This window comes from Acipenser ruthenus, chromosome 12 (genome assembly GCF_902713425.1).
Source record: "Acipenser ruthenus chromosome 12, fAciRut3.2 maternal haplotype, whole genome shotgun sequence".
Taxonomy (NCBI): Eukaryota; Metazoa; Chordata; class Actinopteri; order Acipenseriformes; family Acipenseridae; genus Acipenser; species Acipenser ruthenus.
Genome location: NC_081200.1, coordinates 23704414 through 23729616, shown reverse-complemented (window position 1 = coordinate 23729616; position 25203 = coordinate 23704414). Strand labels below are relative to the sequence as shown.

The 25203-nt window shown below is 36.7% G+C and overlaps 1 protein-coding gene across 19 annotated transcripts in view; it reads left to right on the top strand.

Annotated features, from left to right (window-relative positions):
- Nucleotides 1-24532, top strand: part of LOC117416994 (adhesion G protein-coupled receptor L2-like) — a 118580-nt gene extending 94048 nt beyond the window's left edge. For 2 of the 19 annotated variants that reach the window (XM_059034695.1, XM_034028538.3), the window contains 16 exons: nt 487-670; nt 1741-1866; nt 2516-2721; nt 3186-3359; nt 3864-4073; nt 4981-5201; nt 5887-5953; nt 9820-9911; nt 12629-12673; nt 12954-12980; nt 13799-13967; nt 16644-16772; nt 16926-17022; nt 18486-18614; nt 19476-19493; nt 22544-24532. In XM_059034695.1, coding sequence (XP_058890678.1) covers nt 487-670; nt 1741-1866; nt 2516-2721; nt 3186-3359; nt 3864-4073; nt 4981-5201; nt 5887-5953; nt 9820-9911; nt 12629-12673; nt 12954-12980; nt 13799-13967; nt 16644-16772; nt 16926-17022; nt 18486-18614; nt 19476-19493; nt 22544-23298 — 2649 coding nt within the window. In that variant the 3' untranslated portion in view covers nt 23299-24532. Of the gene's footprint in view, nt 1-486; nt 671-1740; nt 1867-2515; nt 2722-3185; nt 3360-3863; nt 4074-4980; nt 5202-5886; nt 5954-9819; nt 9912-12628; nt 12674-12953; nt 12981-13798; nt 13968-16643; nt 16773-16925; nt 17023-18485; nt 18615-19475; nt 19494-21122; nt 21176-22543 lie in introns of all 19 variants that reach the window. The other 17 variants (XM_059034696.1, XM_059034705.1, XM_034028541.3 and 14 more) reach the window with 12 other exon arrangements.
- Nucleotides 24533-25203: the final 671 nt, after the last annotated feature.

Here is a 25203-nt window from a genome sequence, read left to right as displayed (position 1 = left end):
CGTTCATTTTAAAATACAGACTAACACAGGGTGTAGTTGCTGAAGCAGTTGCTGAAGCAGTCAACATTAGCACATACATAGCAAGCTATCAACCCATGGGACAATAAACCTTTTTTTCCCTTTCCTTTTTAATTGTTTTTACATATTTAATTTTCTCCTTGAACGCACGGATACACTTAAGCAAACTTAATGTCATGCGTTAATGGGAGTGGAATTCTTGGCGGTCCCAATTACTTTGAATGCAGCAGCAAAGCTCAGTGTCTTTAAGCTTATAACATTGCACATCAAACGTTCATTTTGCACCAAACCTATGCAAAGATTTTGCATTTTTTTTTAAAGAATGATTCATATAATTTATTCTGGCTGGTTTGGACTGCTCCATCTTCAAACTGCTAATTCAAATGTTTTCCTTTACCTGTTTCCATGGCGTGGTACTTTGTAATCCTAATAAATTTTTTTTTTTTTTTTTTTTTTTTGTGGATATAGGCTATTGTGGACACAGTTGACAACTTACTGAGACCCGAGGCTCTGAAATCCTGGGAGGATATGAACTCGACAGAGCAAACCCACGCAGCAACGATGTTACTTGATACCCTGGAAGAGGGAGCTTTTGTCCTGGCAGACAATCTAATTGAACCGGCTGTAGTGAAAGTACCCGCTGAGAATATAAGTAAGTGATTCAAGTGCCGATAAACAAATTAAAAGCATTTCCAGTAAACTAGCATTGAAGCATTATTTACAGTTTCTTACTGTCTGCTAGGGTCATTATTTTAATAAAAAAAATGTAGACACTGTTTCCCATGTTTAATATGGTTAACTTTTCCTGTTGGATATACTGGAAAAAAAAAAAAAAAAAAAAAGTAGTGACTTAAACGCCTGAGTGTGAGGGGTGAAAAAGGTGAAGCTATTGGCTATCTGTCACTGTCAAAAGTGAAATATATCAGAAGGGAATAGATGCCAACTTTTCACTGAGATGGAAGAAAATATGTTGATAAATGGGTAGTTCTGGCCTAAGTAATTTCACAGATCAAAGAGAATTCAACCTTGCATTATAATCCCATGAAGCTCTTCAGGTATTTAGATCTTGTCTGCTCTTCTCCATGGGCTGGTTAGCTGTATGATCTGAACTACAGAGAACTAGGACACAATTCTGCAGTGTTATTTCACATATTGTTTCTGTCGCATGTTGCTATTGTATTTCAGCAACACAAACACAGATGTTCTTTTATTAGCAGCAGACCAGTTTTAAATGGACACCTTAAAAAATGTACATGAGTATTCAATATGTTGTACCTTGCGAGATGATTTTGTTTTGTTTAGGTTTTTTTTTATATTAAACAGAGAAAGATATATAACTTAATTAAAACCTTAATTACATTTTTACAAGGAGTTGACGTGTTGAAGGATGCCTCAAACACTAATTGAAAAAAAAAAAACACCCGTGAGGCACATTTTGGAGGTCCCCTGAAAACAATACGACAGAATTATCAGTGTACCACTGAGTGACGATATTGTTCATCCATACATAAGCGTAATGCCTTTCTAACCCCAGGGCAGTCAAGTGTTGTATGTTTAATATCGCAATCTAAGCGCACTTTTTTTATAACATCTTTATCGTTAACTAGCATATGCATTAAAACACAGGAAGGATTTTTCAGCAGATTGTCACTTTGTAACCTGAGCACATACTAATGACGGTGTTTTTCCTTGTCTCTCTTGAACTCGTCTCTGGCCAATCAGTTCTGGATGTTTATGTACTCAGTACAGATGGTGTACAAGTGAAGGACTTCAGATTTCCCCAGCCAAGCAAGGGAGGGATCTCCATTCAGCTGTCTGCCAACACTGTCAAACTAAATAGTCGCAATGGTAAGCTGCAGACACACAAACAATTGGACATTGTAGTAAAGGCAGGGCTGCAGTAAACTATTTCATCATTGACAAGCTGAGCTACATTTTTTCCTCTTATTTTGGATGCAATTAAATATTTTTTTTAGGTCGTATTTTAAATATGTTGTACAGGGTGTGGCCCCTTTATTAGCACTTGGTGGGACCCACATCTGCTCCTCAATGATGCATTTACTTGATGCCATTACATGTCTCTTGAAATGACAGGCTATTTCTTAGTTAGTGCAGGAGCTCAGTTGGTCCAAAGTGGTTGTAAAATGTGGACAATGACTTTAAAATGACGTTCCAGTTCACCCCAATGAAGCTCAGTAGGACTCAGATCTAGGGACTGTGTGTCTTGCTCATTGAACAAGTCCCAAATACAGCGGCATGTGGAATGATCTCATTGTCGTTTTGAAATCCTTTTTCACCTGGGAGTTTTAAGTGTTAATGTTATTGGGTGAAGTTGATCTGCTACATATATGCAGATGCATTGACAAGACCCTCCCTGGGGATGAGTGATGCAAGTCCACCATTAGCATTGTTTGGGAGTTTTGTCTAGCATAATGGTTAGCGACAGGAATGTTGTTATTGTTTGTTTTTAACCTTGGCACTTTTGTTTGCTTTGCAGGTGTGGCCAAATTGGTATTCATTCTCTACAAACAGTTGGGCAGGTTCCTCAGCACTGAAAATGCAACTATTAAATTTGGAAATGAAGCTAATGGCCGAAACCATTCTGTTGCTGTCAATTCTGACATCATCTCAGCCTCTATCAACAAGGAGTCGAACCGCGTGTTCCTGTCAGAACCTGTGCGCTTTACCCTGGAGCATATCGATGTAAGTCAACGTGAAAAAATAATGACAGGGGGTCATGAAATCAGCAGGAGAGAACAGTAAAGCGTGCAAAAATCCCCATTTGCATTGTAAATGACACAGTAGGTCATGGAAGAGTTTATTTAAGTCAGTGAACATCAAATTAAATAAGCTTGGTTCAGTGATTGTTAGAACTTAAGTGAATTCTTAATGAAAACTAATTCTGTAATCAACATTAGGATGGAAATGATACTATTCTCCTTTACAGACAAAAATTAACTCCTAGAATAGCCATATGATACCAGCTTCAATTGCTTGTGGACCAATTATCTAACTTCTTTAATGTAGTCACCATGAATCCCAAGGGGAGTAGTATACCAAAAAATGGTTGAAAAAAACAAAGCAACCCAACAGCTTAGACTGTGTTTAATACTGTAGGAGCCCAAGCTAATATACTGTTATTTCTTTTTGCTATTCATACTCGTCAGGCTGAAAAGTACTTCAACTCAAACTGCTCGTTCTGGAACTATTCTGAAAGGAGCATGATGGGACACTGGTCCACTCAGGGATGCAGACTGGTAGGAGCCAATAAAACGCACACAACCTGCGCATGTAGCCACCTGACCAATTTTGCAATTCTTATGGCTCACAAGGAAGTAGTGGTGAGTTTATTGTTTTTTCTTTGTTTATTTGCATGCAGGGCTGATTGAGAACATCTGTCTCTTTTGTTTTATGAAACTGGACAACAGTGTACAAAATGCACACATGTAGAAATGTCTCGCTCCTCTTGAGTAAAAAGACACAACACTCCATTATTAAACCTCAGAGTACAGTTGTCAAGAGCAGTCCTGCAATTTCCTTTTAAAAAGGTTTGACAGGAAGAGAAAAAAAGAAGATTAATATTTCTCAAACCTAAACCACAGTCTAGCTTAAAATTCAGGCAGGGTATGTACAGGCCTGGCCCTGTTTATAGACATTAATCATGCTGTACCAATGGGCTTAGCCAGTGATTGATGCCCATTGAGCATTTATTTCCATGTGTCACCTATAAAATAAAACAGTAATTTTCCAGCCACTACCTGCTGGAATGATGTATGGGAGCATCCTTGTTCCTCTATTTGTCTTGATAAACAGGCTTATTAATTTGCCCCATTCTTTATTTTCAGCACACAGATGGAGTGCATGAGTTACTTCTCGATGTCATCACCAAGGTAGGGATTGTTGTCTCGCTCATTTGCTTGGCCATCTGCATCTTTACGTTCTGCTTCTTCCGTGGCCTGCAGAACGATCGGAACACCATCCACAAAAACCTCTGCATCAATCTCTTCATTGCCGAGTTCATTTTCCTAATTGGCATCGATATGACAGAACCTAAGGTAAGCCCAAGATCTTGGGTATTGATTTTGTGATCTGTTTCCCTGTTCTTCGAAAATGACTTAATCTGAAATGGATGTGAGTTTAAACATGACACTGCCATCAACCTCTCTTTGTATTACATTGACTTGGCAAGGTTAAGGTCAGAGCATTAATAAAGAATAAGAGACAGGCAGGCATGTCGTCAACACATTTTGGAGTCGCCTTTATTCAAAATAGAATTGGCTTTTTAAAAAAAATTTCCAAGGATGTCAGATTTTTTTCATGCGAGTACTCAGTTCTGTACATGAGAAACATACTTCACTTATATACCTAGAAAGATGTCATCTTTTTATCATGCTCTACTTGGAAGTTATACTTGGCTTTTGAGTAAAAACTCAAGCTTATGATTGTCAGTATGTAAATCAAAACAGAAGCAAACAGACTCTAACCCTGGGACTCTGTTCTTCCATTCCCTTACACTGACAAGGCTTTATGCAGTAGGGTCAGATCTGCCTGTGGTAAGGTTCAAAGTGTCAGATTTAAGGCGATTTTTCTTCATATTGAAAGAGTGTTCTGTGAAGTGCTGTATTGACAAAACACACACACATAGGCTCTAACATCTTGTTGTTCTGAAGCAGTTTTAACAATTTTTATTGTAAAAAAATAAATAAATAACAATGCCTCATTTTAAAGGAAAGGCAGCATTTGTAGAGGACTAAAACCATTGTCATGGTAGAAAACTTGTAAGAAGCTACTCAGTAATCATTTAACTACTCCCTCTGGAAACTAAGTTGTTTCTTGCTAGTCTTCCGGTTTTATCCATCTCAGAAAATGTCCCTGTGCCATTGCACTTGTATAAGAGTTGGTTGTATTAAAACCTGGAATTGTTATTTTGTTTTTACATTTTAATTTTTTCCCTCCTTTCAGATTGGCTGTTCAATAATTGCAGGCCTTTTACACTTTTTCTTCCTCGCTGCTATTGCTTGGATGTGCCTAGAAGGGGTTCAGCTCTATCTAATGCTGATCGAGGTTTTTGAAAGTGAATACTCTCGGAAAAAGTACTATTACGTTTCTGGCTACCTCATTCCAGCCATAGTGGTGGGTGTAGCTGCAGCTGTCGACTATAACGGCTATGGAACAGAGAAATAGTAAGTAATTCTGAGCGTTCTTGCATTTCTTTATGTAAGGATTTCATTAAAGCTTTACACTGAGTAGAACTATTGGTAGTGGAAAAAGCCACTAAAAGCCTCTGTAAAACAAAAATAGGAAGCCAATGCTGGGACATCTGTTATTGTCTAGACTCGTATGGTTTTCACAATGACAATTATGGATCATCTGCCAACCAGACCTGAAACAAATTGAAAAGTGAATAACATCAAGAGCTTTTCCCCCAAATTCATATTACGTTTGTTCTCAAAATACCGACACACTTTGTGGTTTGAGCTAGGGCTTCATTAATGTCTTTGTTGAAAAGCCCTCTGGCAACCTAATATTTGTAAATGTGTTTCCAAAGAAAGCAGTGCAGGATTCTATAAAAGCTTTTACACAGATTATTAATACTGCTTGGGTTAAGCCTTTGTGCATTAAAACTGGTTTTTGTCCTTTCTATAAAAATGTACATGCTAGTGGTTACACATCAACCAGCTTGATTACTTATAGCAATTGCATGAACTTTTAACATGAGTTCAGCTTGTTGGATTTGTTTTAATGCACCTCAAAATAGCACCAAAGTCATCCCTAATGCAAGACCCTAGTTTGAGTATGGATATCCTCCAGATATGTTTTTGTTACTCCTATGATTAACTGATTGTGTATTCTTTCTTTAATTCACAGTTGCTGGCTAAGGTTGAATACTCACTTTGTTTGGAGTTTTATAGGACCTGTCACTTGTATGATTATGGTGAGATTTATTTCCTATTTTTTAATATATTTTTTGTATATTCTTGTATGTGAACCACCACAAGGCAGTAATGTTCTCAGGGTTTGCAGATGACGGCATGTGCCAGCACAGATTTAAAGGAAAGGAGGTTTCAGGAAAACACGGACAGATGTAATGCATTCAGGAATTCACTGTACGAAGTGTTAAGTGATGTTTCCTTGTTGTTTGTCTGATTATTCAAATATTCCACAATGGTGGAGAGCTATAATGAATCTTAGGAAATATTGTCAATGCCTGTGCATGAGCAAATATGTCCTAAATAGCATGTGCACAAAACTCTACACAATGGTCTTGTGGAATTAAAGAAACAAAGAAAAATAAAGGTCAAGTCTCCCCATTATCAAAGATCTACATTACAGAATTCCACAGCTGTTTTCCAATGGATAAAATTAAATGTGATTCAAAAGTTTTTTTGTTGGCTATGTGATTTCCCCCAAAGGTTTTTAATGACATTATTTTGATGATGTACAGTAAATTACGCTATAAGACTGTTTATAAATATGACATTTGCATGTAACCACTGCTTGCTAAATATATGTAACAAAGATGTCTAGAACATGTCATTTAGGTTTCATAGAAATTATCTTAAAATGTTGTGCGAAACAATTGTCAGTAGAGAACTACTTTTAATTATCTGTGTGGTGGTTTTACACATGGTTTTCAAAGCACTTGTGTCAACTGTCCACCTGGTCATGGAGGATATAGGCGAAGGCCATTCTTTATATCATATTGGCTATGTTCTGACAGAGTGCACAATTATGTACTGGTTGTGACATTATTATTCTCAACTAAATCGGTTAGACTTAGAACTCAAGGGCCTTGGGGAGTTGCACTCCCTACTTCAAAAAATGAAATGGCAGGTCGTAATCATTGGACAGGTCCTGGAGAGTAATTTTGCTACCATATATTGTTTTGCCCTCTAGTCTTCCCAACAGACAGAAACATAGCTGTTACAAACAATATATTGTACGAAATAGAAGTAGGCAAGAGTAATATTTGCTCAGCAGTGTATTCATTAAATTTGTTATGGTTGTTACCAAAAATACAGTAACCTCTTTGAACATTTTTGAATGGTGTGAACATTAATTAATCTTTCCTAGCTGGGTGCCATCGGGTTATTTAAACTTGCTTGGACAGCAGTACCTTTTGACATAACAACATCAGTTCAGTAAATGGAAAGGGTCAGTAGTTGCTGTATGTGCTTAGTTACTGTGCCCACATAATGCCAGCCAGCTGTCTTCTTTTATTAGTGTTGTAATATTTGACTTCCAGTTTGCCAGGTTGTACAGTTTGTAGAATCTGTACACGTGTTTATAGAGGTACTTGTAAAGGGAAGCAAATAATAAATGTAAACCCATAATAGCACAATTTAGTAGCTCGAAGAGATTGAATAAGGACATTAGAAGCAAGGCTGAGTATCTCATGGAAGAACTTATGTTGTGACCTAAATTCTTCAGCACATGATTTTGTCCATGTTACCCACATGAGTCTTTTTTTTCCCCTAAAACTAATGTTAAACTAAATCCCATGTTGATCTTTGGCTACTGCCAAAGGTGGCCTGTGTGGTAGATAAAAAAAAAAAAAAAAAATGATACCTTGTTTCAAAAAAGCCGAATATCTTTTTTTTTTTTTTTTCTTTTTTTTTTATAAATTTAGTCGTTGCCAATTATTTTTTATTATTTTCTCCCAATTTGGAATGGCCACTTGTTTTTTTTTTATTACGGTCGGCTCACCTCTACCACCCCTGCGCTGACTCGGGAGGGCGAAGATGAACACACGCTGTCCTCCGAAGCGTGTGCCGTCAAGCCGACCGCTTTTTTTAACACTGCAGACTCACCATGCAGCCACCCAAGAGCTACAGCGTCGGAGGACAACGCAGCTCTCGGGCAGCTTACAGGCGCCCGGCCAGACTACAGGGGTCGCTGGTGCGCGGTGAGCCGAGGACACCCTGACCGACCTAATCCTCCCTCCCCCCGGGTGACGCTCAGCCAATTGTGCGCCGCCCCTTGGAAGCTCCCGTCCTCGATCGGCAGAGGAATAGCCTGGATTCGAACTCGCGACTTGCAGGCTATAGAGCGCATCCTGCACTCACGTGGAGCGCCTTTACTGGATGCGCCACTCGGGAGCCCCCAAATATCTCCAGTTTTAGCACAACCAGATAGAGTGCCATGCCTCTGGGCACCAGGGTTATTATCTCCATGAAGAGGAACATATAAGTAATGAACGATGGGAAACCATTAGTATGCCTTTAATGAAAGCTTGGATCATGACATGTCAGGAGCTGTTCTTATCATCTGGACAGCTCCAGCTCCACCTTAAATATTTAATTCAGTTCATTTAAAGTTCAACTCACACACTCGCTTGAAACCCTTCTTTGGAGAGCATTGCTCTGCCTGGCAGTCCCGGGGAGAAATGGGATTCTGCATGGCTAACAGCAAAGATTTGGAGAAACAAGTGCAGCTTTAGAGCTGCTTTCGCAAGGTAACTAAAACTCCAGGGAGGACAAAGAGGGGGTTGGAAAATGTGCAGTTCAGCTACGTTACTTTAGAGTAGTGTTTCACTTCTACTGTCTCATCATATCAATGTCTGCACTGCGGGCTGTGTGAAATGCATTTCAAGCCATAAACTCAAACGGACAAGATAAAGATGAGTCGACTGATGGCTTGGAAACAAACTCTGCACCACAGTAATATATGATCTAAAATCCCCTGGTCCCTTTTTTCCACTGATCTTATTCTACTGTAACACTCAATCATTACGATAAAGGGGTGATATCGATTAGCACACGATTCCAATCAGGCAGTTTATTATTATTTTTTTTTTATGTGTGTTAAAATATGTAATTATTATTATTATTATTATTATTATTATTATTATTATTATTATTATTATTACTGTTATTATTATTATTATTATTATTTTATTTTGGTATAATTACAGCCTCTTGTACAGCCTATACAAGACCAATCAGTGCAATCAATTATCCTCTTTTAAACAGCATAGCATCCTGTATATGCATGGTCACCAGGAGTCCTCAGTGTCATTATATCATAGTACTTAGCAAAATGGTCACAGAATGCCTTGCATTCTGTTGTCATAGCTACTTCAAATCAACATCATATAAAGCCTTTATCAAGACTGCAGTCTGTTCTAGACTCTTTAATAGTATGTGCTCCCTGGTTTATATACAGCAGCCTGTATAATTATAAAGGGTTTTCACAGTAACTGGTTGCGTTTCAGAATAAGCAGTTGCTGAGTAAATTATGTAGAGAAGTGCCCAGCAGTCACCGTTCATCTAGCTAGCTTTTATATCTCTAAATCATTGTATTGATTTTAAGAGCCAAATAAATGCCCTCAAATGCAGCAAGCTGTAACCTTGTCTGAACTTCATAGCCACAGCTTGCTTTTGGAAGATTTAATGCGGTATTAAAACAAGGAAGCCAAATTGATGCAAAGCCCCTCTGGTTTCCAGAGGAAAAGTGCCCATCAGTCCCTGTGAAATAAATATTTTGAATTCCTGGATGCTTTATCTAGTTTTGTCAACGCTATTGTTATTCCGAAACCCAGCCTTGTCTTTACTGTTGCGCAATTCCAGGATCTCCAATTTCAAGTGTTTCATTGCTTGACTTCAGAAGTCATATGTCACATGTCTTTTGTTGGTTTTAAATGCATCCTCATACTGTTATTGATATTGAATGTCACTGAACTTGGCGTCAGTCTGCTTCAGCGTTCACAGAAGAACTATTTTCTTCCCTCTGTGTTGAGCCCAATTGTGATCTTTTTGTGTCTTTTTTCTATACTAATGTTTCCATTTTCTGTTTTGACAGCTAAATCTTATCTTCTTGGTTATTACAATGTACAAAATGGTGAAGCACTCTACATCCTTGAAACCAGACTCCAGCAGGTTGGAAAATATTAAGTAAGTGAGGACTTTGAGATGTTGTCCTGATTGCGCCACTGATTTAAGACTCTTAACCATGGGGAGTTAATGGCATGGGCGCCTAGCAACTGCCAATGCCAATTAAAAAAACAAAACAAAATCATTACTGTAAGGTCACAGATTCTAGGTAAAAAAAAAAAAAAAAAATCATCAGATTATTTGAATACATTAAGGTTTGAATTGCCTCTAATAAAACGTACTTACTTTTTAATTTAGGGATTCTGAGCCGGCTCTTTTTTGTATCCCTGTTCTTTTTGGAGCAGTAGCTCTGTTACCACTGTTAACCCTTACATTATGCATTTTTTTTCAGCTAATTGAGCAAATGTTTGCTTTATCCTAAGCGCTTTAGTTCCATATCCCTTTGCAACACAGCCCCTCCTGTTGAGTTAACTAAGGGCTCGAGTCTTGTACATATTACAGATTCTTCAAGTGTCTTTTTCAAATACTTTCTACTCTGCTGCATATTCATTAATAACATGTATAATAGCATTAACAAACAGCCTTTTGAAGTTTATTTTTTATTGTAACTTTTCAATATTAAAAGGAGAATTCTAACATTGATTCCATTTGGAACCAAGCTCCGTGCATGTAAGACTACTTTTGATATACTATAACTGTTCAGCGTATATTAGGCCCTGTCCACACTACGCCTTTAACACTAGGAGCGCCACAGCAGTCATTTTGACGGTTTTCACTTTTAAAATGTAAATTGTGTGAAAGATGTGCATTTGTCCCTTCTTGACTTTTCCTAAATACATGTATTAAATACCCTGATGGCATTTGAAAGGCAGGATCCCCTCTACCTAGAACCACCAAAGCCGTCACTTTGACTGCCTTTTACAATACATGCTTTTATTTTTAATATAACCTACAATATTCTATTTTATTTTTATATACAAGCCTGTTGTTATCTCTACTGTACCTGGCGGCCATCCATTCCTTTGTTTTGCACCAGGGAAAATATCAGTAGGAGAGATTTAATTTTGAAGCTAGCCAAAGTGGTTCAGCAGAAACATTTCGATCAGAAAACTGCAAAGCAGCAGGGTGCAGAAACTCAACCTGGATTCTGTGCTGACCCGAGTGACACACACGCAAGAGAAAACATATGTTACTTTCGTTTTATATTAAAAACGGCTTTCATTTTTACAGTTTTATATGTACATAAACCTGTTTACACACTAGTTTTTTTTTTAAATGTTTATTTTATTATAGTTTTTCATTTTCTGAAGTAGTGCTTTATATGTGGCAAGTTAGAAAATAAACCCTTTAACGTTTAATTTAAATACAGTGTTTCGGCTGTGCAGATGTTTGATATGATGTGCTTGAATAAAACTTTTTATTGATGTTGTTTAAAATGTAATTGTCATAATGGCTGCCGGTGGCAGTGTTAGGTATGAGTATAACTACAGTGGTTCTAGTGTTAAACCGTATTAGTTGCCTTTAAACCTGCTAATATACTTTAAAAAGTGCTAAATACGGTTAACGTCTACATTACGCAGCATTTAATACGGTACTCGAGACCACCTCAGGAGGTAATCTCGAGTCCGGTTCTAAATTAGATCACATCAGGTAGTGCAGTTTGTCAGATGTGTGGACGCAGTAATACTGAACTACATTTTTTGTGTATCCTCCAATATCCCAAAATGCTTTCTGATATGTTTTGGCACATGAACATTACAAATACAGTACAGAAAAGGTGCCTGAAGAAGCTGAGAATGACTATCAATACTGCTGTACCATATACCATTTCTGAGGCTTGTTGTAAAATGGTGGATCATGGAGCGACAAGAGCGATGAAATCGGTCAAGGAGAACTTCAGATTTCAAAACGAAAAGCACACATCATGATAAAATGTGCCTCGTGTTTTTAAGAAACAAAGCCATAACGTTCATGCTAAGAAGCGCTATGTCTTTCGTCGGCACGGGCTCCATATTTGCCGGGTTGTAAACATAAAATACAGTGCATGGTGGGATAGTGTCATATTAAGAGTCCCACAGTCCATTGCGCTGGTAGGAACTGTAACCAAACTATTTTAATAGTGTTTGTATGCATTAAGCCTGACTAAACATGAAACGGTACTTTAGTTTGGATGCTTTGAGCTGGATTAATTAAAACGTATTTGAGTACGGTTCTCGAGATTGGTTATGTTGTGTGGACAGGGCCTTAGTTACAGATCACTGCAAGCACACCATGATACAAATGTGTGCTGTTGTATTATTATTATTATTATTATTATTTTAACTCGATACCTTTATTTTTAGTCCAATGCATTAATGTAAGCACACTAAATAAATCTGCAAAGTTTGAGCCCTAAGTCAACGGTCGTTGTCCATTGTGGGAGGAAGTGCACTTTAATCGGGACTGGCACAAAAACAACAACAACAATAACAATCAATATATCCACAACTGTTGTTGATTTATTTGTTGATTTTTAAAATAGTTTTTCACCAAATAAAGAAACCTCTCAATTTAAATTAGGTGAAAATAACAGACAATCAATAAATAAATACAAAAAAAAAATTCCTGTTTGTTTTCAAGATGGCAAATAATGAAGTAACTAATTTTTCTGAACTATGTTTAAAAATGTGTTGCCGAGTCTAACACCAGCTTCATCGCATGTTGCATGACAAGAGAGAGATAATCTATCGCATCTCTCTCCTCTTCTTTCCCTTTTGCTATCTTCTCATCTACACCAGTAATTACCGTGTTTGTGACGGCTACTATAATACGGACTTACCAGGGTAAGCTTGAACTGTCCATTAACAACTTATTCAACACACAAATTCTATTATTTCTTGCAATTTTTAATCAACAATTAGACTACAAATTCACAAGCCATTCAAAAAAATTCTTTTTTTTTTTTTTACAAATGTTGTCAATACATTTTAAAGTGGAATTTTTTTAAAAAAAATCTTAATTTCAAAATCTTAATTTGCATTTACTAAAATACTGACACATGTTCTTTTCTTAATCCTAATGGTCTAATTTCTGTTTCTCTTTCTTGCTTGCCATGCTTTCTAGCTATGAAGATAATAAACCATTTATCAAGTAAGATAAATAGCAAGATCTGGAATGTTTTGAGCACAGTTACTCCTGCCCCCTCTCCCTTCCATTATTCTTTTCCTGTTGCTTTTAACTTTCAGTTTGACAGTTCATCATTATTTGTCATGCGTCAGCATTACAGCTGTTTGTAGCCACCCTAATGTATTGTTGTGCAAAGTAATCCTAAAGGGTATCTGGTAAATTTACCACAAAGTGCTATAAATTACACAACACGATTTTTTCTAATCCGCTATTACCTTAGCCACTATGGTGTTTGTTTCTTTTTGCTTTACTAGATTGCAGCATTTAAATGTCAGGTTCATGTATTAAGAAAGCAGTACCACTTATTTGCTAATTTACAAAAACTTAAATAACACCTTAAATTAAAAAAAAAAAAAAGTCTGTGCATTGCCAGAGGCTCTCTTGGCAGCCATTTCTTGGTTTCTTTGTAACCAATCAGAAGTAATAGGGGTGGGACGTAAATATACCTGGAGTGTCTTTCTAGCAACAGAATGAACATAGGACATATAAATAAAAACTACTTGTTGTCCGTCACACAAATCTTGTTGCCCTGGGCGGCGGGCATCGGGCGATATGAATTGCACACCCCTGACGACCTGTGGTGTTTTTTTTTTTTATTGCATACAATGTGACCTTATAGTTTACAATTTATCAACATTTTACTTGCAGCACAACTTCATATAGCGAAACTGTTGTGACATAAAAGTGGCATGCTGCAGTTTTCTTCTCCTATGTGTTGCATGTTCTGAATGTTTCCATTTTTGCAATGCAAATTTATTTTGGTTCCTGTTTGACTCTTTCAGATCCTGGGTCCTTGGTGCTTTTGGCCTTATTTGCCTTCTTGGATTGACCTGGTCATTTGGGTTGCTGTATATCAATGAGTCCACTGTTGTGATGGCTTACCTCTTTACAATATTCAATGCATTTCAGGGGATGTTCCTCTTACTATTCCTCTGTATCCTCCAGAAGAAAGTAAGTACTGCAAAAGAATGTGTGTTTATATCTGATATAGAATTTAATGATATTACTTGGTAACTTGTGTTCAGTGAATCTCTGATAATAAAACTCTGGAATAAAATTAAATACATACATATTTAACTCCAGAAAAAAGTTCTGTATTAATAGTAGGACACCTCTTTTGACTTGAAACCAGCTGTGAAATATTGACAGAAACAGCAGAAAACAGTGCAGTTCAATTCAAGTTCTTTATTTATGGAACTAGTAACAGAACCCATGCATTCACAGTGGCAAATGGAGGGTCATTATACAGGTCTCTTCATACATTTTTATAAGAAGAATCACTCTAAATTAAATACAGCACCCACTCGATGTATGTCGCGGGTGTCGGGGTCCAGTACAAATCCGCAGTATATCGAGGGCCGCAATATAGCGAGAGACCCATAGAAAAACAAATAGGCTGACAAATACTGTACAACCACTCCCTTGTCTATGTATTGTCCAGCTAAAGCATGCACAGACTGTAGAAATGATGAGCCAACTCCAGGACCGCGATATATCCGAATCCGCAGTATAACGAGGGGCAATATAACGAGTGGTGGGTGTACTAAATGAAATTATATTCACCCTCTCGATTTGGCCAAAAAAAAAGGTCTCACTGGAATTCATATAATGTAAAATAATTAGGGCTTGAATTTTTGGGGTGGGTTTTATTTTTTGTTCAGGTTTTATTTTTTTGCTTTTTATTATTATTTGGCAAAATCAGTTATTTTCAGTTATTAAAAATAAATAACTTTCAAACGCATCAGTTTTCAGTTTCTTATTATCAATTGACTTATTAGCCTTTTAACAGTAAGTATTTTTATTTCTTATTATTTTATTAATCGTTTAAACCTAATTTTCGAAGTAGGTCTTAAAAATAAACATATTAACATATGGTTCAGTTGGGTACAAAATTAGTCATCTTTAGAATGTTCTGAAATCACTAGTCAAATGATTGTCTTGATTGTTGCATTTTGCTGCTCCCCCTTTGGAGAGTGGACTGTGTCAATGAGCTTATCTGCATGATAAAGTAAAGCACAGTACTGTTTTTTATATTGAGTTGAGTTAGCGAAAGAGATAATAAAGTACCAGTCTGGTGTGAAATACCTTAACCCCCTGTCAGAATATGTAAATCCGCAATAATACAGAATCTGCTTTTTAAGGTACAAGTTGTATTGCTGTTCCCTGAAAACCATCCAATCTGTACATGAATACATGCAGTCTGGTCTTCATTCTGTTATTACAAGGTGGTCACTAAATTGAACTCAGAAATGGGACAGTAAAAGCAAAGAGCATTACATTTTCAATTGTGGCAAGATAACAGGGCTATTACTTTCATCATTTTTGAAGGAGCTGTAATTTAGAGATAATGATGGTGGAATGTGCAATATGGCAAGATAATGTTTCTTTCTACCTTAGGAACAAAAGACAAAGTAACTCTGAAATGTTTTATTTAGATAAAATAATATTTTGATTGAATGTCATTTTGGATGACATGCTTAAGTAATCCTGATTTTATTTCAGTAGTTTTCTTGGCAACTAGATTTCTGTGATCGCAGCTTATTTTTTTTTCTTGTCTCGCCATACTATAGTACTTTTAAAACTGCATTAGTTTAATCTTACCAAGATTGTTGACTTCCGGTTCCCTGTGAAGGTGTACCACCAACCTTACTTAGTGCCCTTCCTGGTTGGGAGGTAGATTTGCAGCTCAGATTCCTTCTCTCCCATTCACACAGGCCCATTGTTGACTAGGCCTAGAGCTCAAAACAGAGCCCTCACATGCATGTTGAGTACATGTAAGAATACTAAAGAACTGCCTAGCGATTCATAATAATAATAATAATAATAATAATACATTAAAAAACCTGAATCCAATCGCAGGTCTCCTCCTGCCTGCCCCACACTGCCAGATGTTAATGTGAGGAATTGTGGGAGGCTTGGTCCTTATTAGCACTGTAAATGTCTGCCAGTAGTACTGTTGACTAGGTACCCTTGGGCATGAATTTCATGAGCTAATTTATGCTAAATACTAAAATGAATTAAGCTGATCAGCCACCATATCGGAGCCTGCATTGAGTTAGCAGTCATTGTGCATAAATATCTATGAAAGGTTTACATCCAGTATTCACACCGCTGTTTGGTAAATAAGAGCAGTAGCAGGTGTTGGTAAACTAAACAGACACTGTCTCATCATGTACGAAACAATATTAGCACCACAACAAGAAAGCAAACAGTACAATACAACCTGCTCTACCGCCCTTTACATCTGCATTCCACTGAACAAAAAAAAAAAAACTTCACAGATTTCCCCAATATATTCATAAAAAGTTTGCTGACTTCAACACCTGCAAATATACACACCCGATTGCAATAACTCCTTATTCACAGCAACATTCTTTTTCGTTTGTTTCTTGTTATTACTGGGTATTCCCGTGGGTTCAGAAAGATCTGTAAGATAGAGAGAGCTTTGTTTCCTCTACTGTTCATACACTGATCATCAGCTGTTTAGCATAGACAGTATATTGCTGAAATCTGCAAACTGGGGAATGCTTTAAATGCAGTTAATTTTCTGTGCAGTGCATGGTGTTTTGTTCATCATTGTTAAGATGAAAGCTCAGATACTAATTTCCATCCATTGTTTACCTGTAGGTCCGTAAAGAGTACAGCAAATGTTTCCGACACACGTACTGTTGTGGCGGACTACCAACCGAGAACTCACACAGCGCAGTGAAGCCATCGACAACAAGGACTAGCGCTCGTTATTCCTCCGGCACTCAGGTAAAGAAAACGGACAGGCTGCTTTTAATTCTATTTCTTTATAGGAAGGCATATTGAGACCAGTGTAAATGATCTGCAGACACACACTGTTTGTACAAAATCACCAAGAAAGTGAATGGATGTCCCGTTAAATATTCTTTGTTTGTTGAACAGAGCCGAATTAGGAGGATGTGGAATGACACTGTTAGAAAGCAATCTGAGTCTTCTTTTATCTCAGGTGACATCAACAGCACTTCAACCCTTAACCAAGGTCAGTTTATAACTTTTTAAAGCAAATAAAAGACTTTAAGGTCAACTTCAATTTCAAAGCCGTGTAAGGGTACATCAGTCAGCTTGCAAGGGATGCAAAGAGACTTCTATTTATAGGAATTGTTTTTTAAAATGATTTCATATATTTAACTTGAGCATAAATATGATGATGGAGTAGACGATGTTAAACTTTCATTCACCTTAACCAGCTGGAATATGTCGTTCAGCTTACACGACAATGGTGTACTTTTAAAATTATTTGCAAAGTGAGCAAAGTGAACATCAAGGCTAGAATGTATTAAGTCTGTGTGTGTTTTTATATATTGGTTTGCCGCAGAAAACCAATTCATACCAAGTGATACAGTGCACCGTGTTTGAATAGGTGTCTCATCTGGATTTAATTTCAGTGATTCTTACACCAGTCTGCGAAATACTGATATCATCAGTTACTGGATAACTGCAATTGGAAATTAACAGAATACAAAATTGGAGTACTTCCAAAAATGCAGTGTTTTTTGATTACATAAAATTGCTTTATGTTCTATAGGAAGTCAAAACAGCAATATCTGAGTAAAGACCCAGGGACTAGCATTTAGCAGAGGGTGGTCTGAAGTGGCACATATTTTAGCATGCTGGCAACAGTATTGAAGGCTGAATTTAAACAGATAGATAGGTTGATTTGTGTGAAATGGCTGGGTACAATAAAAGAAAACTAAAATGCAGTTAAATGAAAACAGGATCGTTAGCTAGTAAACTGTGGATGCATATATTTTTCAATTGTCTGATGTTTTTGAGCACATGGACTTGTACCATATATCCCTTGTCTTTCATTATTTGGCATTAATGCAAGACCCTTGCAGGCTGTTTCGGAATGCACATTGCTTTGGCTGACCTATATCATTGTATCCTGGCTTTAAATACCATTACTATTCAACTCAATGTCACAAGTCTCAAAATACCACGAGTAGTGTCTTTAGAAGTACAGATGTGTGACATACTTTTTCATATTTAGTTCAGATTCCCTTTTACATAACCCTATATCATTCTAAACACTGTATTTGTTTCATCCTTTATGACACTGTTTACATTTCTTAACACACTACAGCTGTAAGCTATATTTGAAAACTTCAAGGACCTTGCTCTTTTCTGTCCTGTTTTATCTTGCAAACCTCTTTGGGTTTATAATTGCTAATTTAGTTTAACAGCAATTTTATATGAATTAGCAAATGTCATACTCTGCAGGTGTTTACATAAAGGGATCCATTCTACACCTCCTGAATCAATGAAACTCTAATTATCTTCTCTGTCTTCTATTAGATGTACAAATATAATCTTAGCTACCTTGGCAAATTTAAATGGGCTTTTTTAACCTGCTCCTGAAGACTGCATGTACGGTGTATGATTAAGACTTTAGGTATAGATGTAGAAAACTGATATCTCTTTTTCTGTCTCTCATTGCTTTAGGAATGACGGGCAATTACCTATTAACAAACCCTCTTCTTCGACCCCACGGCACTAACAACCCTTATAACACCTTACTTGCTGAAACGATTGTTTGTAACGCTCCTTCAGCTCCCGTGTTTAACTCACCAGGTGTGCTTACTTACTACTTTAAAAGAAAAAAACAAAATGTTCACATGTGCGAAGGCCTCATCATACTATCAAGATATGAAAGTCATGGTATCACTTACCATAGCTATATAATTTCATTTCAGTGGCCTTTGTAATGGTTTAGAATTGACCCTTCTGTCATTATGCCAACTTAGAGACACATGGTTTACAAGAATCTTTGTAATGTAATGAGTTTATTGGTCTAAAATGATGACGTAAAGTCTGAGCTGGTGTATTTACTGTCTATTTTTTTCTGTGACAGAAACAAAGGACGTTTGATATTACATTTGGAAAAGAGATACTTCACTTTATTCTTGATAATATTGTTGAAAGCTGTATTATAGTATTGTAAAAGCAGTTTTAGTCCTGAAAATAGTGCTTTCCTTATTTGTTCTGCCACGATTTAAAAAAACATTTTAAATAGTATCATGGGTTATATGATATACACCTTTCCTGTACAGTTCCTAAGGGGCATGTTTTCTTGTATTTGGTCCTATAAGACGACAGCACAAAGAAACTGAATGCACTTTCAATAGCTACTTACAAAAACAACAGATCAAGTCCTCTTGTGTACCCCATATTTAATATTATCTAGAAGTACACTGATCCCATTAAAAGCAGGTGTTATAAAATAAGTAATTCTAGGACATTAAAAGTATTTTGCCTCCCAATTGATCAGCTTCCATCTTATATTTGTTTTATTAAATAATTAATTTGTAATTATAAGTCCAAATGAATTCATTTGTGATTGTAGAACAAACAAACAAACAATTTTTTTTAAACTGTTTCGATATTGTATTGTCTTTATCTTATTTCTTGCTTTTTCCTTACGCTTTCCTCTAGTGACCTACAGAGAGACAAGTATGGGAGTAAAACTTAACTTTGCCTATCAAATGTAATTTTTTTTCAGCATGATTACTAAAAAAGGCACAAGCAAACATCATGCAGTAGACTAAGTGGGCAAGTGGTTCACAATTTTATATTTGATAATCTATCTACACATTCCTTTTCCCAATCCAAACCATTAAATCAGTTTTCAAAATGTATTTTAGCCCAAATTTAAATTGAGATAATCTAGCATGCAGTGCAGTTTATTTCTGCTGTATAAAAAACAAAACAAAACCAAAACAAAACATTTCTGAAAGGGGTGACAAACATGGTGCTTCCATTGACTCCATTTCTATCAGTTTTGCTAAAGGCTGAAGAAAGTCTCTGATTCCAGTTTCAAGAGGCACATCAACATAGGGGTGGCACATCAAGACAAATACCTAAAGAATTGTACAATTGCATAAAGCTGCAGTGTAATATAGAAGCTTTACATATATATCAAAACTACATATATTAGATTGCATTTGCTATTATGTTGACTCCTTTCTTCGGTATTCTTTCAAGGAAGAATATAAAACATACCTTCAGAATGAAAAAAAAACACCATTCCTTAATAAATCATAACAGAAAATGCAGCGTATGTTTTCCCGAAACCTGCACTCTTAGTTCCATACTCAACCATCTGCATTTTATACTTGCTTACTCTGAGGATCTATTTATGGTTGAAAATGTGTTTCTGCTTTTTCTTTTGTTTCTTTTTCTATAATAAACTGCAGCTTTAGTTGTCTCACAGATAAGTCAAAACTGGAACTGATGCAGTGTTTTTTCAGTAGCTTCCGAGTGCAATCCCTCCAAGCCTTGCATATATTGCAGCAGCCTCACAGTGGTCAGTTTCCATTCCAGTCACATCACTCCATCCTTTCTCCAGACATACCTGACTGTCTAGATGATTTTTTTTTATTTTTTTTAGTAATGCATAAACAAATACAGTGATCTCCACATCACCAATTGTTCATAATCTTTCTTCTTTCTTTCTTTGCCTAATACGCACTGTGATGTCTATTTTACATGTGTGTGTGTCTACAAAAGAGGACTTTCTTATCTCAATAACAGCATGTCACCATAAAATGCCCATTTTTCTTAATCTCCCTTTCATATCTACAGCAGGTTCTGCGCAATCTGTCATTCTTTCAGTGGTAAATAGATGTTAGCACCAGCTGATACCTTCCTCCCATTCCACGACTAATGTATTCTTTGACTTAATTTCTGTGACCTGTGCTTACAGAAACTCCTAACATGTCTACATCTGACCTAGGCCATGGTTTCCATGGCCAAGCTGTTCATAGCCTGTAAGGTTCATTCAGTACTGTCACTGTGGCTGATGTAGGCTGCAGGGCTGCAGACAAATGTTGACCTTTATAGGCCCGAAACAGTGGCTGCCAGACAAAGTACCATATATAGTCACACACATAAACATAAAAGACTTATTGAATGGGGAAAACAGAACAAAAAAAAGCTGTTATTGCTTGTTCATTTAGTTTGCTGAACCCTTGCTCTGACTAAGTTACTAAGATTTTATTTTTGTGATTAGTCATCATGCTACAATAAATCATTTTACTTTTATTTTGTTGTTTTTTTGTTTTTGTTTTTTTTGTATATCAGCAACTCTTAGACCAGATAGCCTGAGCAGACAGACATGATGTGAGTTGTCCAAAGTGAGTCATTCCACCTGCTGTCTATCGTGATGTCGGATGGTGCTTGTGGGCCCCTGTAGTGCGAGAGATGGCTGTCATTGTTTAACATAATTCTTTATTTGTTTATTTTCTCCCATTCATTTTTCTTCATCTCCAGATAAGGAGTTGTCAGAACTTCTGTTATGTAGTAGCTTGCCCATTTGTGGCTACACATTTGTACATTTACCTATACTTTTGTGAATGTGATCTCTCTCTCTCTCTCTCTCTCTCTCTCTCTCTCTCTCTCTCTCTCTCTCTCTCTCTCTCTCTCTCTCTCTCTCTCTCTCTCTCTCTCTCTCTCTCTCTCTCTCTCTCTCTCTCTCTCTCTCTCTCTCTATATATATATATATATATATATATATATATATTAGTGTTGTTTAGGACAGAAGTCAGTTTTTTTTTTATTTCTCTGGGATGTAAATGTTTAGAAGCTTTTTTTATTATGCAATGGCATAGATTGCAACATTCCTTAACCCTTAGCGGTCCATTTATTCAGCGCGTCTCAGGCGCGTCAGGTCCAATTTATTTTCACACGCGCTGTTTAAAAGTATTTTTTTTTTCCCACTGCATATCAACAGGACACTCAGTACTGCATCTCCAGCCCCGCCCCACCCCTTGTTCGCTTTATTTTTCAAATACCTCTTAATAATAGTACATACCGATAAATTATCTCTTGATCACTTGTTTTATCTCCAGACTCCTCAATAATGCGATCCAAGTCGTTATTCTATTTCTATAACATCTAAAAAAAGCTCTGCAAATGTCTGTGATGTTCTTTGAGTGCTGGATGCGGAAGCAGCTATCTTGTTTGTTTATGTCTGTGTTATCTATGTGGTGTCGGAGCTATCAGTATTCATGAGATACGCCCTTTATTTTTTATTTTTTGGCTTCTCTCGGTTCCCATCGGTCTCACTCGGCCACTGAAGGTTTTCTCGGCTTTTTCCGGACAAAAAAACGACTAGAGACGTGTTTTTGCGTCTTTTTGATAATATCGGACAGGGTCCGACATTGGACCGGAAAGGGAAAATTGCAATGTCGGACCAGGTCCGACATAGGACCGCAAAGGGTTAAGGATTTATTTTGTTTTTTTCAAATAGTCATTTCGGCATTCGTGATATTTTATTTGGCAATGTGGAATGCTGTTCTCAGTATTCATGAAAATGACAGTGTACAAATATCATGGTTCCATAAGGATTTTCAAATACTATAACTGTTTTATAATTGAAATACAAGAAACAAGTTTTGTCCTGAACTGCATTAAATGTATATTATTTATTTATTTACTTTCATTTTGGGAATGGAAGTGACGTTTCCCTAAAGTTAAATCTCATCCATGTTTTCTCATTCCAGGACACTCGCTGAACAAGGCCAGGGATGCAAGTGCAATGGATACTCTACCGCTAAATGGTAACTTTAACAATAGCTACTCACTTCACAATGGGGACTACAATGACAGCGTGCAGGTCATGGATTGTGGACTCAGTCTTGACGACGCAGCCTTTGAAAAGATGATAATTTCTGAACTGGTGCACAACAACCTTCGGGCCTGCAACAAGAACCACAACATTGAGAGAACTCCTTCAGCCAAAGTAACCGTGGGCGGGAGCAGCAGCGAAGATGACGCTATCGTGGCAGACGCTTCATCTTTGGTGCTCAGCGACAACCCAGGACTAGAGCTACACCACACAGAGCTGGAGGCCCCACTAATCCCTCAACGGACTCACTCGCTTCTGTATCACCCTCAGAAGAAAGCGAAGACCGAGGGAACAGACAGCTATGTTTCACAGCTAACAGTAGAGGCTGAGGACAACCTGCAGTCCCCAAACAGAGACTCCCTTTATACTAGTATGCCTAACCTAAGAGACTCTCCGTACCCAGAGAGCAGCCCCGATGTGGAGGAAGATCTCTCTCCTTCAAAGAGGAGTGACGACGAGGACGTTTACTACAAAAGCATGCCCAATCTCGGAGCTGGGAACCAGCTTCAGGCATACTATCAAATCAGCAGAGGTAACAGTGATGGATACATTATTCCTATTAGCAAAGAAGGCTGTATTCCCGAAGGAGATGTGAGAGAAGGACAAATGCAGCTGGTGACAAGTCTTTAAATGTATTTTAAATACTCTTGATGCAGGTATTAGGAAATTTGAATGGACCTGCTTCCCTTTTATCTCTATGGACAGACGGACACTGCGGTCTGATTTGAATATCTGCATTTTTTTGTTTTTTTGGTGAAATTTTATGATGAACTCTCAATATAATATGCAGAATATAGTAATACAAAGAATTGTCAAAGACAAACCAACAATGTATTTAGATGTGCTGCTGCTGAACAATTTGAGAATAACTGGCAATTCCAATTCAGCAGTTTTCGAACTAAGGTTGTACATACATTTGCATTATTTCTTGTAATAGCCCATGTTGTATTATATACACATGCAGGCGCTAAGACCCGGTGTGGAGTGATTTGAACTGTCGTGAGATATTCCAGACCAGACTTTCTGAAATCAGGACTAGAAAGGTCCTGGATCATTTGGTAGTTACAAGTCATGTCCATCAAGGTTGAAGATTGGGAATGTATGACCACTAGCAATCAAGCCACAGGCCTTATATTTTCTCAATTGTACATTGAACTGTTCTCAAGAATAACAGCTAAAGAAAATATATTTTGTTGTATTGCTAGTGTAAAATAAAATTAATTCATGACAACCATAAATATAAAAAAACATTTAAAAAAATGTAAGAGATTATTGTGTAAAAGTTGCACATATGTTATAAAATGTGTTTATTCTTACACTTCGTTCATTGTAGTATGTTTGAAAAAAAAAAACATCAACCCATGTTCACTTTTTCCACTTGTAAACAGTGTTTTGCTTACATATAAATTATAAATATTGTCCTTTTAAAAATCAATTTTGTATTGCCAAATGAACTTAGTCTAAGGGGAGAAGTGCCCCATATTTAAGCCAATAATGCCATGCCTTGCACAATTTGGTGCAAATTAGGTAATACTGTAATTTGTTTTACTGTAAAATACTTGACAAAGGAAAATGGGCAACAGGCATTTGAAACAAACTCTTCAATATCTATACGTTTTCATCCTTTTTTTATTAAAGTCATGGGTATTATGATACCATATTTCAGATTCCTACATTTGGAAATTAATTTATTTCTGTCTTAAAAAAAAAAAAAAAAAAGTCTAACAAGGTGTGTAAATTCTTTCAGCACTGGTATGCTTCATTCATTCTTTTGTGTAAACCTGTTAATAGAGTTCATCACTAATAGCTGATGTAAAGTTTAACACTTGTTTGACAGTAAATAAATGTGAGATTTTTTCAAATACTCTAGTTGTTTCATTGAATGTTGATTTCATAACTGCAACGAAAAAAAACAGTAATTTGTCACAAATGCATTCAATTTCCTTCAGTAAAATATATTTTATATTGTAAGATTAAATCACACAGTTCTTTATTTGTGAGAAATAATCTGTTAATAATATAAAACTAGTTACTTACTAGTTATGTCGGTAAAATAGCTTCATTTTATAACTATGGTCAAATGTATTTATTTTTCTTCCTAAAGAAACACATTATCAGCATAAATATGTAACCTTATAGATGCACACATATTTCTAATTTTAAATATTTACCATACCAGCAGATAAGATTCTGTTGACTTCCAGTTTCTTATGCTTTAGATTTTGTTCATTCATTGCCTTGCATATATTTCTGAAGATAAAGTTAAATACAGTGAACATCACATTCATTTTTACAATGCATTCATACAAAGTGTTACTATCTGATTTTTAAAAGGTTTCCAAATTCACACTCATTGCAAAGTGACAGAAGACATTATCGAGTCAGGAACATTTTTGTATATTTCGTGGATTCTAAAAATGATAGTTCAATACATTTCTACAATTGCATATTGTTGGAATTGAACTGATTTTCAGGCTAAACTGCATCTGTGTTAACCCTATTCTTTACACACATAATGGTAGATATCTGTAATTT